The 16,793-nt window shown below is 42.5% G+C and overlaps 1 protein-coding gene across 2 annotated transcripts in view; it reads right to left on the bottom strand.

The window, feature by feature from the left end:
* Positions 1 to 1,182: 1,182 nt before the first annotated feature.
* The window catches only part of frmd5a (FERM domain containing 5a), a 49,978-nt gene continuing 34,367 nt past the window's right edge, over positions 1,183 to 16,793 (bottom strand). Inside the window, exons 5-14 of one of the 2 annotated variants that reach the window (XM_086109674.1) lie at positions 15,767 to 15,864; positions 14,414 to 14,537; positions 13,094 to 13,181; positions 12,883 to 12,971; positions 11,433 to 11,496; positions 11,230 to 11,321; positions 10,019 to 10,093; positions 9,452 to 9,520; positions 9,196 to 9,302; positions 1,183 to 7,191 (exon numbers count right to left, since the gene is read on the bottom strand). In XM_086109674.1, coding sequence (XP_085965800.1) covers positions 6,626 to 7,191; positions 9,196 to 9,302; positions 9,452 to 9,520; positions 10,019 to 10,093; positions 11,230 to 11,321; positions 11,433 to 11,496; positions 12,883 to 12,971; positions 13,094 to 13,181; positions 14,414 to 14,537; positions 15,767 to 15,864 — 1,372 coding nt within the window. In that variant the 3' untranslated portion in view covers positions 1,183 to 6,625. The remainder of the gene's footprint in view (positions 7,192 to 9,195; positions 9,303 to 9,451; positions 9,521 to 10,018; positions 10,094 to 11,229; positions 11,322 to 11,432; positions 11,497 to 12,882; positions 12,972 to 13,093; positions 13,182 to 14,413; positions 14,538 to 15,766; positions 15,865 to 16,793) is intronic. The other variant, XM_086109675.1, reaches the window with a different exon arrangement.

The raw sequence follows: 16,793 nt of genomic DNA, 5'->3' as shown, positions 1-16,793 counted from the left end.
AAACGCCTTACTATACACGGTCTTTTTTTTTTTTCAGCTAAAAAATTTCGTCCAAAAACGCCTTACAATACATGATAGGGGGGGGTTTTTCGGCTAAAAACGCCTTACAATAATACATGGTCGTTCTTTTCGGCTAAGAACGCCTTACTATACATGGTCGTTTTTTTTCAGCTAAAAACGCCTTACTGTACATGGTCATTTTTTGGGCTAAAAATGCCTTACATGGTCGTTTTTTTCGGTCAAAAACGCATCACTATACATAGTTGTTTTTTTCGGCTAAAAACGCCTATACATGGTCGTTTTTTTCGGCTGAAAACGCCTTACTATACATGGTAGTTTTTTTTGGTCAAAAACGCCTTACTTTAAATGGTCGTTTTTTTTTGGCTAAAAACGCCTTACTATACATGGTCGTTTTTTTCGGCAAAAAATTTCGTCCAAAAACGCCTTACTATACATGGTCGTTTTTTTTCGGCTAAAAATTTCATCCAAAAAGGCCTCACTATACATGATCGTTTTTTTCAGCTAAAAACGCCTTACTATACATGGTCATTTTTTTTCGTCTAAAAACGCCTTACTATACATGGTCTTTTTTTTTCGTCTAAAAACGCCTTACTATACATGGTCAGTGGGGGGTTCGGCTAAAAACGCCTTACTATACATGGTCGGGGGTTTTTTCGGCTAAAAACGCCTTACTATACATGGTCGTTTTTTTCGGCTACAAATTTATGTCACAATCAAAAGATGGCTACATCTGGCTCCTGATCGGGATGGTGACAGGAAGGAGAGCATGAAAAGAAAAGAGGACACGGAGAGCGCAACAATTTGATGGACAGAAAAATACCGTTCAAGAGTAAGCTACATTCCAATTTGGACTTTGTGTTCACTGTTAAATAAAGAAAAGTGCATTTTTCCAGTGTCTGTGGAGTTTTATGTGAGGTTCACAAATTATGACAATAAACATATTTTTATAACAGTCATGGATGCCAGATGTGGGCCACTGCAGGACCGTCATTCATTGAGGTATGTGGGCCGAGTGTACGTGCCGTGTCTGCCCCAGAGCTGGGCCAGACCAATTTTGCTGACTGGGAGGTTAGCGGAATTTATTCCTTTCATAGTACCACCCCTTTAATCTTAAAAATAAATACATAAATTAAAGGAGGAGAGATAGATGAGTGAATTGCGCAATGTTTTAAAATTCATGTTTTATTTCAAGTCAGAATATTTCCATTTCATGGCACCAGTTTAAAAGGAGAGAAACAAGATTTCTACTGACTTGTACATCAGGTTAGCTAAGGTAAAAACATGACTTCAGAACAGGTCGACAACTGGATTTGGCACACGGATGTTGCAATATATACAACTAGTGTATAACGTGTTTCACCTTCATGAGAAAACAGACGACGTACATGCGGCTCACCAGCTTTTTCTGAATGTGCAGCATCTGAAGGAGGGATTCACACGAACAGCTCACATGTACTGATGTCACATGATGTAAACCAAAAGAATGTCAGAGCCAGTGAAACTTTTAGAAAAAACAAAATCAAACAGTGTCTCTGTTGAATTCCACTGGGGAGGCAACTCAAAGTCTGGAGGCGCCTTCACGTTTACTTTGAAAGTGTTTCCACGACATCATCTGTTGTCCAGCAAAAAGTGAAATAAAATAAAATGTGGTCGAAGGTGCATCTCCATAAATTGTAATTAAAAAATGATCAGTTGTTCAATTCATCCATCCATCCATCCATTTTCCGAACCGCTTGATCCTCACTAGGGTCGCGGGGGGTGCTGGAGCCTATCCCAGCCATCTCCGGGCAGTAGGCGGGGGACACCCTGAATCAGTTGCCAGCCAATCGCAGGGCACACAGAGACGAACAACCATCCACGCCCACACTCACACCTAGGGACAATTTAGAGCGTCCAATCAGCCTGACATGCATGGTTTTGGAATGTGGGAGGAAACCGGAGCACCCGGAGAAAACCCACGCAGGCCCGGGGAGAACATGCAAACTCCACACAGGGAGGCCGGAGCTGGAATCGAACCCGGTACCTCCGCACTGTGAAGCCGACGTGCTAACCACTGGACTACCGGGCCGCCAGTTGTTCAATTCAAAAAGTGAAATTCATCAACTCAAAAAAGGATATTTCACTCTGTAGTAATTGGTCCACATAATATATATGTTTTTCTTTTTAAAATGAAATAGTGAACCAGTGAACATTTTCTGTGATATTTGAATTGAGACTATATTTAGAAGAAATTGAAGCCAATGTATCTCCAATGGGGGAAAAAAGTAAACGTGATAAAACTTTCATCTTGTCCCGCGTCTTTCCCCACTAAACCGTCGGGTCGGGCCGTTAAGACTGTTCAATGCAAACAAAATGGACAAAATGTTACATTTCCTCCAAGCAGCATGACGAGAAACAATCAACTCAACATTTACCATAAAAAACAAAAACGTCAACACAAGAGGTCAATGAGGAAAATACAATTAGAACCGGGGTCACTGATCACATTTTTTTAAAACACAAATTTTATGACAATGTTGTTTTTTTAAATCATTTCTTAATTATTGCTTCTTGAATGGTGCTTTTCTATGTTATCCTATATTTTTCTTTTCTTGTTTCAAGACGCTACATGACGCTAACGCAACTACAGTATGTGCACTTCTCATGGACGTGTTCGTTCTTATTGTCGGCATTCCGGTTGACCGAAGCAGCCTTTGAACGGCAAATGTGCAAAAGCTGCATGATGAAAGGACATTGCTTCCATTTAAAGTGAATTCCTTCCCCAACTTCAACAACCATTGCAAAACAAAAAGATATCATGTCAATCTCTTTCCATCCTTTTCAAACACTCAGACAGATACCACACAGGGATTTTGGGGTGGGGGTCGGGGATTGCTTATGCAACATTTAATTTAAATTTTATTTGTAAATAATTATCTTTTTACACTTGCAAGGCAGTTGCTAATGTTCTGATAATGTTTTTTTTAATGGAACAGATCTTTATTCCTCTTGGGAAAGTGTTGTGAAATGCAAACAAATCGGAGATTGGAAGGTTGTCGACCTTGGGGGTTCCGCTGAATTTGTTTCTTGTAATCCCGGTTATTTGGGTTGTGCACCTGATGACGTTAAAGACTCTCCTTAAACATTGCACAATGTACAGTCTCGTGATTTGACCCCATTCATGAATTCATATTTGCCTCATATGTTCAAAAAGCAGTCATCAATACAATGTATAAAATGTCGACAATGTATATTAAATGCACCTTTTACATTGATCAACTGCAAAATCAAATGCACTTAATCAGTAACATGGCTGTAGTCATAATTTTTTGTCATCTGTCAATTATTTTATTCAATTTTTTTTTCAACATCTGATGTGAGAAGTATGTATGAAAGGTGGAAATGTATTTTGGCATCACACGTGTTTTTGTATTGTACACAAAGACTGACGGCTGACATTTGTTTCTCCGTCAATGCTCCCGTCCTCGCTTGAGACTCACGCCGCTACAAAAAGTATCATTTTCATCTTCAATAACAAAATAACATTTGAGTCCTGTTAAAATATACATCGGAGCTGTCAATATATTAGGAAACAAACTCGTTTTGTACAAAAAAAAAAGTACATCATCTGATCTTCTACGAGCAATATGATACATAAACCGAAAGGTTGATCTTTAATTCAAAATAAATCTTCATCGTAAGAAATAATTGAAATTCATTGAATCTCAAGGTCATGAAAATGAATGAGCGGAACCAAGAAACACATTCAAGAAGTACCGGTACTTGATAAGCATTGCACATCTACGTTTGTACTGTATAGCTAGGCTATTAGCTACTCATTCCGCTTAACACGACGAGGTCACCAAAGCCTTATACAATACTAAAAAAGAGATAAAGTATTTGTCTATTAAAGTCTCCTTTTCTTCTTCTCATTCACGTCAACCTTCAATGGCTTTACGTTCAACCTCTTATACTATATTTTAGTGTCCCTGTCCATTCCATTCCAGCAGGGTACACCCATACAACAATGGAGTCAAATTTGAGTGTTTACCTTCCTTTGCGATCCAAAGACCGATTCACTATTATGATAATAAATCCTAATGTATTGGAGCGATCCTGCTGGGAAATATGTTTTTTGCATTTAGCTCACGTTTCACCAATCTGTTGAATGACTTCACCAAATATGTCCAAATGATTTTACCAATACGTTTCAATGACTTTACCAACTCGTTCGAACGACTATGCAGCACGTTCGAAAGATATCGCAATACGTTCGAACGTTTACATCAGCACGCTTCCCAAGTAATCAATTCGTCACACATTCACCAATGGTATTAAACCACATAACTGCAATTGTTGGTTTTGTTTTTTTTAAACTTATGCTGCATTATTTGCTGAAAAATTCACTTACATGGAAAGCTTGGGCACCATTTGGTGACAAGGAACTATGTGGAAGTGAGTTGAATTTTCGTTGCTTTGCCAACATTTTTTGGCATCAATAGCAAATCAGTAATACAACAGACATCTGGTTTAGAGGAGTTTTGCGATAGCTGTTGAAGACATAGTCATGTGTGTGGCGTGTTGGATATGTCAGATGAAAATCCCCCCGTGCCCCTACTCTCAAATTGGCTATAGAAAAAGATGGTGGAAAAGTACTACCGTATTTTCACGACTATAAGGCGCCATTAAAAGTCTTAAATTTTCTCCAAAATGGACAGGACGCCTTATGATGCAGAGCGTCTTGTGTATGCGCTGAGTTCCAAAACCTGACTGACAGCCGACACGCTGTTTATATAGAGAAAAGGCGGAAGTGACTGTGGACAGGCATGCGGCAAAGAAGTCGGCCAATCAGTGAAGGGTGGGCGTGTATATATACATATATGGAGAGAGAGAGAGAGAGAGAGAGAGAAAAGGCAGACGTGAGTGACAGGCATGCGGGGAAGAAGTCCGCCAATGAGTGAAGGGTGGGCGTGTAATTGGACCTGTATAGAGTGTGGCTATGTTCATTGTTGCAAAACAACTTCAGTTTTGGTTTCTAAGAACCCCCGAAAATAAATTCTACAAAGAGACATGCCTACGAAGCTCAGTTCAAACTTCAAGCCATCGGTTATGCTTTTGGCATGCATGCCCATCTCACAGCAGCGGTGAAGTCAAGCAAATGAACTCTGAGCTTGCCGTTATTCCCGGAGGCTTGACTAAAGAACTCCAACCGCTGGACATCGGCATTAACCGGGCGTTCAAAGTAAAGTTGCGAACGGCATGGGAACAATGAATGATCGATGGCAAACACAACTTTACAAAGAGTAAGAGGCAGCGCCGGGCGAGTTACGCCACAATTTGCGAATAGATTGTGGCTGCTTGGACGAACGTGTCTGCTTGCACTGTTGTTCGAGTTTTTGGCAAAGCCGGCATCATTTCTGTGGAGCCACATGGTAATGAGAGTGACTGACAACGAGAGGGAACACTGCGTTTTTGATGGATTACCGGTACTTGCACAATTGTTCAATTCTGATACAGAGGATGAGGACTTTGATGGATTTCTGGGTGATGATTGATCGAAAAATGTGAGTACATTGTACAATGGCTAAATAAAATACAACGGAACTCAGTTTTGCTTCCGTTGCCTTTTTAAAAACGTGTTTTTAGCTTGTATCTGTATGTCTTGGCATGCTACCGTATGCTTCAAGCTAACGTGTTTTTAGCTTGCGCGCATGAATGCCGTATGTTTAAGCTGGTGTATGTTTTACCACTTTAAAATTGCGCCCAATAATACAGTGCGTTTTGTCTATGTGTAAAATACAGAAATAGCACCCATTAATGAGACTGCGCCCAACCATACGGTGCGCCGAATGGTCGTGAAAATACGGTACTTTTCTATTAGAAGATAGTCCTGTGGAATTCCGAAATAAAGCTCATCTTCCCATTCCAACTTAGTTCATTGGCATCAAAACAGTGGTATAGCACTACTTTTCTATTAGACAGGCATATGGAATGCCTAAATGAACCTCCGCTTCATATTCCAACTTAGTTCATTGGCATCAAAACAGTGGCATCGCACTACTTTTCCATAAGACAGGCTTACTGAATGCCTAAATGAAGCTCCATTTCAATAAGGTTCCTTGGCACCACGATGCCACAAGCTGCGCCAAAGCGAGCAGTAAGAACACATTTTACCCCCTTCATGTTTAAAGTCGCTCACATTTTAAAAATCAGTTAACATGTTAAATATATGTACTGTATACCCCGCTAACTCACTTCTGTTTCACCCATCTTCTTGCAGTGCCCCTTCCGTATCGTCTGATGCAAATACCTTTAAAGTCAATAAATAACACCTCAAAGTAATGCGCATACTCCTTAAAATTCTCAGATTTTTATGCAAAAAAAAAAAAAAAAAAAGGAAGGAAAAGATAATTGGTTTTCATAAAAAAGGAGAACAAAAGCGAAAGTGAGGTGGGCGAGATGTAAAAACTCAAAAGTGTGAGAGGGGGAGAGAGAGAAGTTGTCCCGGGGTCACAAGGTCGGTCCGACCAGCATGGCTGCAAGAGGAGGACGAATCCCATGGGTGCCACTTCCATGGCGTCTCCTCGGCCCCCCACCAAGAGGCCTGTTTACCAACGCGAGCGCCTCACTTGCTAACGAGCAACCCGCCCACCCAGCGGAGCTTGCAGGCAAACCACCGCCTGAGGGGACAAAAGTATTCGTAATGGAACTGCTCGAATTCGGGAGTCCGGCGGATGTCGCGTAAGAACGCCACGTCGAGGTCGGACTCAGTGAGGATGATGAGGAGGAGGAGCAAGACAAAGAGGAGTCCGATGGTGACAAGGAGCAAACGCAGGACACTCAACACAAACTTATTCACCTGTTCCACCTCGCTGAGGGCCCCCGCGGCGCCCTCTTGTCCAAAGTCCCCCCCGACCCCTCGCGTGGGGGTCCCTGCCTCCGACTCCTTTTCCTCCTCGATGCTGCAGGGCGCCCCGTTAATTTGCCGCAAGGCGACCGGCAGCTCCACGCCGTGCTCGGCCACCGGCGTTGGCAGGACGCTGTCGGAGGGGCTGTACGCTTCGTCCGAGATCACCGCCGTCCCTTCGCCGGCCTCCGTGGCCTGGCTGCGCGAACGCGGGATGAACGCCTCACCGTGGGACACCGAACGCACCGGGGTGGAGTGGGCGCTGTCACGGAGCGACTCCAGGCCTGGTTTAAAGAGATAAAGGGAGACAGGTGAGATGTAGACAGAAATATTACTTGGACTGTATATGCAGGTGATAATATTTGCTGTGAAGCAAAATTCAGATTTATTCATTCAGTCATTCATTTTCCGAACTGCTTTATCCTCACTAGGGTCGCGGGGGTGCTGGAGCCTATCCCGGCTGTCTTCGGGCAGTAGGCGGGGGACACCCTGAACCGGTTGCCAGCCAATCGCAGGGCACACACAGAGACGAACAACCATCTGCACTCACATTCACACCTCGGGACAATTTGGAGTGTTCAATCAGCCTGCCATGCATGTTTTGGGAATGTGGGAGGAAACCGGAGTACCCAGAGAAAACCCACGCAGGCACGGGGAAAACATGCAAATTCCACACAGGAAGGCCGCCCCTGGGATCGAACCCAATACTGTGAGGTCGATGCACGAACCACTTGCCCACCGGGCCACCCTAAATGAAAACCATATGTCTTCAAATGTAATGATGTCATGATCTGGAATGAGGCCTCAACAAAGACTCATCCTGTTTTGGACAACAACAACAATCAAAAATTGGGCAATCAAAATAAATTTGTCAAGACAAATGCACCCAAGAGAAAAAATTTACTTTGAGCCAAATTTCCAGGAAGCAATAAAAAACACTTAAAACAATGACACTGTAGAACTGTAACATTTTATATCATAATGAAAAAATGATGATGATTGAAATGGCAAAACAGAGAAAATGTATTCCTCCTAAAATGTGGGGGAAAAAAGTGCTGTATTGTGGTGGTGTTGTATTGTATCCAAAAGGCTACTTTAGGATACAATACAAGGAAGAGTTAAAAAAAAAAAACAAAAAAAAAAAACAAATGAGACCTTCACATTTGCATACTGGGACACAGGAACTGTGCAACAGCAAGAAAAATGCAAATGTGTTCTTCCTTGGCCATCACATTTCATCTAAATTGTTAGTTTTTGTGTAATCCTGCAAACAAAGCAATTAAAACAACACGTTATTGCCTTGACGCTTGGGGGACGTACCCAGTAAAATGGATCATTGTATACAAACTTAGAACCTCAGAACTGTGAGGCATGCTAACCAATTGCTACAGTAGGTCACTTTGCTGCCACCGACAAAATGTATGCAAACAATGCGCTATAAAAATATCTTCTATGTTTACGCTCGACTCTCGCTCGAGTGAGCCATGCAGTGCCTCTCCCTGAAGAGTTTACCTGGATGGTTGCTGGACTGAAGGCAGGGCGGCGACGTGCCAGGCATCATGCCGCCGGCTGACCCCGGCACCTCGCCCAGAGCGGGGTACAGGGGCAGGACCCCCAGGGCCTTGCCCAGCATTCGGGGCCCCAGGCTCAGCACGCGAACGCGGACGTCGCGGTAGCAGTGGTTGATCATGCGCAAGTGGACGTTCACCCGGGTGGTGATGCGGATCAGACACTTCACCATGGCTACGGCGCGAGGGAGACTGTCCTGTTCTTAAAAGTACCGTTAGTCCCGATGGTCACTGTCCCGGAATCCAGGCCACGGAGTCGCTGTGTATTATTTGCGGACGAGCGTGTGAAGCGCTTCACACGGGCCCGCCTGACTTGGCCCCACCCCCGTCCAGTGACAAACATGGAGTAGCGGGCCCCGGGGCTATTTTCAGTTGAGGTATTAATACCACTGCCAGCCATACGGTCAGCTCTTCTGACACCACAGCAAAATATACTCAAGAGTCCTGCGTGTGACTCCGTTGCAAGATACAGGGAGGGACTACTGACTGTTCTTTTCACTTTAGTTCATCATATTAGTGGGATGAACGATTTTGAAGACTAACACCGGTCACCACAGAAGAAGAAAAACGAGAAAGGCCAAAACAGCAGGCTGACAACCTCGCAAATGACAATACCTCCACCTTCCTATCCAGTATTATTTCTTTCTCGATGAACCCATATGATGGCGGAAGCTTTTCAATCAGCTCAGACACACTCAAGTGTCCCGATTACGGGCTTACCCTCCATGATAGAGATGTGTACAGCTCTCCGCCGTGTGCGCGGTACGCTGGTGAGCCGAGGCCCGTGGGTGATGGATGGACAGCTCCGGCTGGGAACCAGGCCAGCTCTGCACAGACACACACACAAGCATCACAGCGCTGCGAGAAAAGTAATAGACAGTAGCCTACTTACTATGTGTGTGCTTGCTACAGATCGTGTGATAAAGCAAAAAAATATATATATTTCAGGACCTCCCAGCAGTTCTTCACAGTGTACCTGTGTATTTCCGGAGGTTCTCGTTTGATTTTGGCACTGTGCTCCATCACCTCTTTTGCCACGCGCCCGCTGTCGTAAAGCACACAGACCATGTGAGGTTCGATACATTGTATAGACAAATGTATTGGGACATCTGTCCATTGCTGGTTTAATAGTTTACATTTCCTCCGGGCCATGTGTGGATGATCACTGGAGATACTCGATATATTCTAAAACTCCAAGTAGCTGAGTCTAAATTTCATTCATGACGGGAAATTATCCTAAATCTGAATTTCTTCAAGAAGAAACGAATAATGATAGTTTGGCTTTCAATTTGTGTCAATTCGCCGGTAAACAGCAGGATTAAAGCAAATGCACCGTGAGTTTGCCTGCTGTAATCTGTTCCATTAATTTGGCTTGCTTGCCTCTTGTGACGGTTTATCCTCTGTGGCTAAAACAGACTGACGTGGCAGAAAAGAAGGCCAGGAAAAGGTCACGTCCTCTGAGGAAATCTTTTTTTCACCGGTGCCGCCCTCCCCATCCTGTCATTTGGTCATTACGTCTTCGAGTAGGCGAGGCGGACATTACCTGTAACGGAAGCGGCTGCCCTTGAAGAACAAATTGCTGCTGGACACTGTGCGGACCTGACTTGACTTCTCAAGCCTGAAAAGGACAAAAAACAAAAACAAAAGGGACATTTCAACTTTAATAAGAAGAAAGCAGGGATAAAAATCAAGTTTGTTGATACAGAATTCACAAGAGCAGAAGAGCAGAAACTCAACATTGCAAGGTCATATCATTTGCTGTGCTAGCACAGAAAAGTATGAGTAATGGATAGCATTTGCATTTTATATTCAAGTTTAGCAGACATAATTGTTTTTTTTAATCTTACAATTAGGGCTAGCTGATTCATTGATTTTCTCAATTATTGAAGCCTATTGCTCAAACTCATTTTCTAAAATTGATTTTTTCCAAAACGCATCGTTGCGTACGTGTACTTATTGTTCCAACGACTTGATTGCAAACAGAAGGTAGTTTACAAAATTAAAGTCAGTGTTGTGAAGTTCGCGACTTTTTCGGCTTTTGTAGTGACTATTATCTAAAAAACAAAACAAAAACAACAACGTTGTTGACCACAGAAAAAGACTCAAATCAATTTTACACAGTTTTCTGTATGACAAACAAGGAGCCATTATGGCCATTTAATCATTGAACACTTCAAATGGTAATCTATCGAGAATCGTGTTTCACCCTTTCATGCACCCTTTAACCCGATAACACGATAAGCTGGCCACTCTCGTAACCGCTGTCCCTCAAAAGGTTTAAATGAGTGTACGGTACTTACAGTATCAAGTGTTCACTGCACATTTCTTTCGAATTTTCTCTGAAAGACTTGATTTTAACTGCTAAATCTGTGATCGACCACTGGCCAGTATTTTCTTTGGCTTGATTACATTTGACCTTAGAGCTTCCACCGCATGCCCTGAATCTGTACCGGCTTTGGCAACACTGATGTCAGTAATCAGTACTGCGTGAACGCCGGGAAAGACAGAAAGCACAAGTGAATTATTCAACCGCCGCATGTGTGATATGCATACGAGTCCCTTGCACGTCTCCATACACTATTCAATATGTTTATAGTCGTGGTAAGTGAGACATTTATTTTTAATGCCCACTTTTGCCTTGGAGAAAATAACGTGTGATCGAGCCTCATAACCTCGAAACCCCGCCGACTTCCTTGAACAGAACGGCGTCGATGATCCAAAGGTCACGCGGAGGCGTCGAACTGTTCAACTCACTTGTAGAAAGCTTGGTTCTCCACGCCGCACTTCCAAAGATGCTTGCATGCCTCCGGTGTGGGCGCAAAATATGTCAGGGTGATCTTTGTTTCCTGCACGTTGAAAATAGAGGACGGCGTGCAGGATAATTAAAAACACTGGGATGGGGGGTAGGGGGGGAGCACACGATGGACAACATGCATGCCAGCAAGTCGCGCTCTCACCTCCTTGTGGTTTGCATAAACGTGGAACGTCTTGCCCTCAAACTTGAGCTTGGTCACCTCGTTCCTGTCCGGAAAGGAAAGTGCAGAGAAACGGGCTCATTAAATATTCATGAAAAGTACTTGAAGATCACATAAACAGCCACAGAGTGGACAAAAACAAATGGCTGGTTGTACTCCCTGAAGGCGGATGGTGAATAAGAGGGTAGGAAACGTGAGCACCAAACACATATTTCCGAGTAAAGCCTCAAAGAAGTCCAATTTTTACTCTTTCTGAATAGAGCAAGTGTGATTAATTAGCCATCTGCGCACCACCTCGTTTCACAGGTAGTGGCAGATGGAAGAGTGCATAGCGTACAAACAGCTGCGCCATGAATAAATTATACATACTACTAGTGCTACCCTAATACTGCTACTACTGCTGCAACTTCTACGAATAATAATACAGTAATCGTCCTTCCATGGCGGGGTTACATTCCAGACAACCCCATGTGAGTGAAGTCCTCGATATTGAAACACTTTATTTAAATACCACTTTGGCATGTTTTTATAGCATTTACGGCACATATTCTTTGAAGGACTTTCAACACACTTTTTAAACATAAAATGCGAAACACATTCAAACGCATATAATATCGCGAGAGAGCAACAGCAATGGATAACATGAAATTATTGTACAGCGTAAGAGCGTTCCGATCCCTCTTAACTCATTCAGTACCAGCCAATTCTGGACCAAGTCTGAAAAGACGTTTAAAAACGTCTTTGGGAGTGAATGAGTTAATTGACAATAATATATATTTTTAGATTAATTTTAGCAGACTCATCATCTCACAATGTACATCAGGAATCATACCCAAAGACGTACATTACCAAATGAAGCTACTGCCGTTGCTTTCTGGCGGTGTAAGAACGAGTATTAAAAAGGATTTCACATTTTCATTTAAAAAACAAACAAACAAACAAAAGTGTTCAGCCTGAAACACTTCCTGTTTTCATTCTTCTTCGTTCAAATTCACAGCGTCACACACAAAATAGTTTGCCTACCATCTAGCGGTTGACAGTGCAATTGCACCCCAAAATGAAGTCGAAAACCAAAAGAAAAAAAATAATCCACTAAATAGCAGGACTATCAATTCGGAAGCCGCAATGGAGGTAGGATTAGTACAAAATACAATATAATATACAACTGACAATTAAAGAGTCATTTGTTTTGTCATGTACCATTAATACAAAAGTCTAAACGGTTAATTTGGTCCCAATCTAAATGTAGGTGTGCACTCAAATTTTAAGATCATATAACTTTCATTGTTGTGGTTGTACAAATGTTACAAATAGCACCATGTCACACTAAAGAGCTGATTTTAATATTTGGTCTCTCTCGTGTATCTAAGACATGACGAGCCCATGTGGATATGCAGTGTGGTTCTAAGCCAACCTGCATCATTTTACTCACCAGTTGAGGAAATGCACTCTCTTGTTTCCCTGCAAGACCACAAAACCAAAGGGCGTGAAGGCAAGGAAAGCCGGGTTTCCCGACACGTCCTGGAAGAGACAAAAGTCAAATGAGGACACGTCCAAAAAATTGTACTATAGAGTGCAGCTCACGACGTGCTGTTGTTGTTGTTGTTGGTGTCGTTGCTTCCGATCCGCATGCAGCAGCCCACCTTGCACGGATGCGGATCAACACCGTATGTCTCCAGCATCTGGGCCTTCTGCAGGAAATTTCGCTCTGATGTTTCAGGTGTCTGTCCACTGAGAGGGAATGACAACACACTAAACATCAGGACTGGGGAACATAACAAAAAACATGGGACATTTATCAAACAAAAACAAAAAGATTTTTTTTTAAAGTTTTATATTCTTTCTACTTGTTGCATTTTAAACTACTTGCAAAGAGGCACAAGTGAATTGTGGAAGATTTCATATTACACAGTTTTGTTTTGGGGGGGTTTTGGGTTGATGTGGTCGATATCAGGAAGATTAGCCATACGGGATCCAAAGTGACAAATGTTTAACAATTAAAAAAAAAAGTTTTATTATTTTAGCCTTCATTGGCAAGTGTGATATTTACCAGCAAAGTGATTCGGCACTAGTGAAGAAAATATTTGCCACTAGTGGGCAGCAGAGCCTCAAACAGCTCTACGCCATCATGACTGGCACAGAACCAGCACTATTGTGTTTCACCATATTCCATTCAAAACAGTTCATCATTTCCCTTTCAGTCAATGTGTTCTCAATGGACTTTCCTGAAAAACAGAGGAGGAAAAGTGCACTGAAAAGGAAAATGTCATTTGAATTTACCAAATTTGAAAACGTGCGTAGGTTGTACTTGATTAAAATCTGCTAAACTGATGTAACTTTAAGGAGAAGAGAAAAAAAATGATTAAGTGGCATAATTAAGTGACAGTGTAAAGTGTAGCCTCTGAGTGGATTGTGGACCTTGAGTGCTTTTTATTGCACAGACAATTATCATCTTCATCATCATCATCATCATCATTATCATCATGAGGCCTCTTAAGCAGGCAACGACAATGTCAGGGCAAGCGTGTGGCATTTATTCAGGCTTGTATCTGAGCAGGAAGCATGCCCATTCTTGAAGGTGGCCCACCCAGCATTGACATGATCAAAAAGTTCTGTCATACCATTTTCCCCCTAAAATTGGTTCATCAAAGGGGATGTCAAACCCAATTTTTTCTTTACACATAGCTTCTATTTAGTAGCCCATTTTTGGCTATTTCCTTTATGTGTTAGCATTTAGTCAGCACATTTTAATGGTGAAGGTATGTTTTAATTAGACAAAGTGTAATTATCTTAGTTTTACGTTTAGTTTGACAGTAAACTTCTCGATGCCTTCTTTTGAAGAATTGTTGACACTCTGCCAAACTGCTGCTCATTATGACGTGAGCTGAGGTGTGTTCACTGCCACCGTACAGCAGTTTGCCAACCCCTTGTCGAGTATTTATTTTTTTTAAATTTCATCTTACATCAGTTCTGTCTTGTGTATGTCGGCGATCCGCCGCTCCAGTTTCTCCGAGTGTTTGGGGAAGAACTGGAATTTTGAGCTGTAACCTTCGGGGTGCTTCCCGGGGTCGTAATTCCCGATCTCAGCTGGGGGAAGGAACACAAAAAGGTTATGTGAAGGTTACGCACTTATTAACTTGAGTCTACATTCGCATGACCCTGATACTGAATTCTCCAGTGCGAGGAGGAACCTGACCAGGCAGCAACATCTTTAATGCATGAGCCCCTCCCCTAACCCTCCAGCACCGTGCTTTTTTTAAGATACGATCTCCACATTTCACCATGCGTGTCTTTGGCTAAAGGATGATAGGAGACCAGATAACCACTCAGTCTATTTTGGGTTTGTCATAAAAATGTGCTACATTTTTACTTTTAAGGGTCCTCTGACCACCTATTGCTGGGGGTGAGGGGGGGGGGCACTGTGTAAGACTACTGTCTAGGTTAGAGATGGGCAAGACTATTAAATGTTTGTATGTTTCCCGAACACACCTGGTCAGTTTTAAGTTGTAGTCACACTGTTCACTACGACTTGATGGCAAACATCACTTCAAAGCACTTCCACCTATTCATCTCCATTAGAGACGAGAGATGTAGAGATGCTGTCAGCCATGATTGATTTTGTGCCAATTCACCGTCACTCAAGTAGTCAGGAAACTACGGGGTAACATAATATAGTATATTGAGTAACGACATTATGCCCAAAAAAAAAAAAAAAAAGAAAATTGCCACAATGCATCCTGGCCACCAAATAATGGTCAGTAACAACAGCTTTTTTATTTTCTTCACAAGGGACAGCGGTTACTACAGTGGACAGCTTATGATGTTATCCGGTTTCTGGGTGCGTGGAAGGGTTAAAGTGCCCAAATTACATTCCTGTATTTTCCGCACTAACAGGCGCACCTAAAAGCCTTCCATTTTCTTAAAAGCTCACAGCGCGCCTAAAAATCCGATGCGCCTTGTGTATGTATGGTTATTTCGGTAAGATTTCGACCCCAAAATGGCTCCTTGCTCGAGACATGCTGACAGCGCAGAGTTCAATACAATACAATACAATACATGCTGATTTATATAGCGCTTTCACAACAGCAGCGGCAAGAGAGTTCAATGTTAACGAGTCAATGTTATAACTTGCTGCTGGTTAAGTGAAGTTTGGAAAAAATACATGCCGAGAGGCTCACACATTTAGTTGGACATTTTCAGTTGGCCTGTCTCGCCTTTTTCTACAACAGGCATGCATTTGTCAGCCTGCTGAGCTCTCCAGCCAAGTTAATGCAGAGTTAGACATGGCAGCAGGTCCATATGTTACCTTCCATTACCTTGAAGGATGTAGGCAGCCAGCAATGCGGCGTCCGAGGTTTTGCACAGGAGGCGGCCGTGGTAAAGGTCCCTTTTGATTTGCAGGAAGACGAGATATCTGCAACGAAAAGACACCACGAAGCTCAGTGGGGCGTCTGAGGAGGATGCGGATGATATTAAAGGAGAGCTCCAGAATTGCTGCATCATCACTGGACACAACATTCTGGACATGTGTCCAGGTCTGGCTATAAAATCGAACAGTAGAGACAAAAGGATCAGAACGGGAAACAGGAAACGTCATATAATGAGCACTTGCTCTTTGAAATGCATCAAAATGACCTTTCTGGAAGCGGTTTGGTTGAAGAATTTGCTTTTGAAAAATACAAACGTGATGGAAAGCAAGTGTTGTTCTGCCATGTTTCATTCACAGTTACCAGAAAAAGCTTTTTGCATCCCTCCTGCTTAACAAGTCCTTTGGCAAACAGTGTAATATTCATTAGAAAGTCTCAGATTGGAAAAGCACTCAGTCTTTTTTAATCATTGAAGGCCATGATTACTATTTGTTACGTCGAAAGACACATTTAGATATGTGGGAGCATGCACACTGAATAACTAGCCAGGATGGCTGTTTTAAGTTGGGAAAACGGAACTAGTGTTGGTTTATTATTGTTTTTGTAATGGTGTAGAAGTTGCAATTAGAAACTGATCTTTTTTTTTTGTTATTTTTGTCTAAAGAAAAAAAGTGGTGTGTTGAATTTACTCAATGTATATTTTATATTAAGTGTGCACGGATTTTTTTTCAGTAGATGATACATGTACTTAAATAATCTCACAAGAGCCACATAATTTTTTTTTTGTGTCCAACCAATTGGTGTGATAAAATGGAATAAATACAACACATTTTTTTTTTCTCAGTGCAGATTTTGTATCAGATCCGCTTTATCCTCACAATAGTCGCGGGGGGTGCTGGAGCCTGTCCCAGCTGTCTTCGGGCAGTAGGCGAAGGACACCCTGAACTCGTCGCCAGCCAATCACAGGGCACACAGA

Source organism: Hippocampus guttulatus, chromosome 4 (assembly GCF_054856545.1).
Source record: "Hippocampus guttulatus isolate MCC_2025c chromosome 4, RoL_Hgut_1.0, whole genome shotgun sequence".
NCBI lineage: Eukaryota > Metazoa > Chordata > Actinopteri > Syngnathiformes > Syngnathidae > Hippocampus > Hippocampus guttulatus.
Note: the sequence above shows the minus strand (reverse complement) of the source record. Positions and strands in the feature narration are given on the sequence as shown.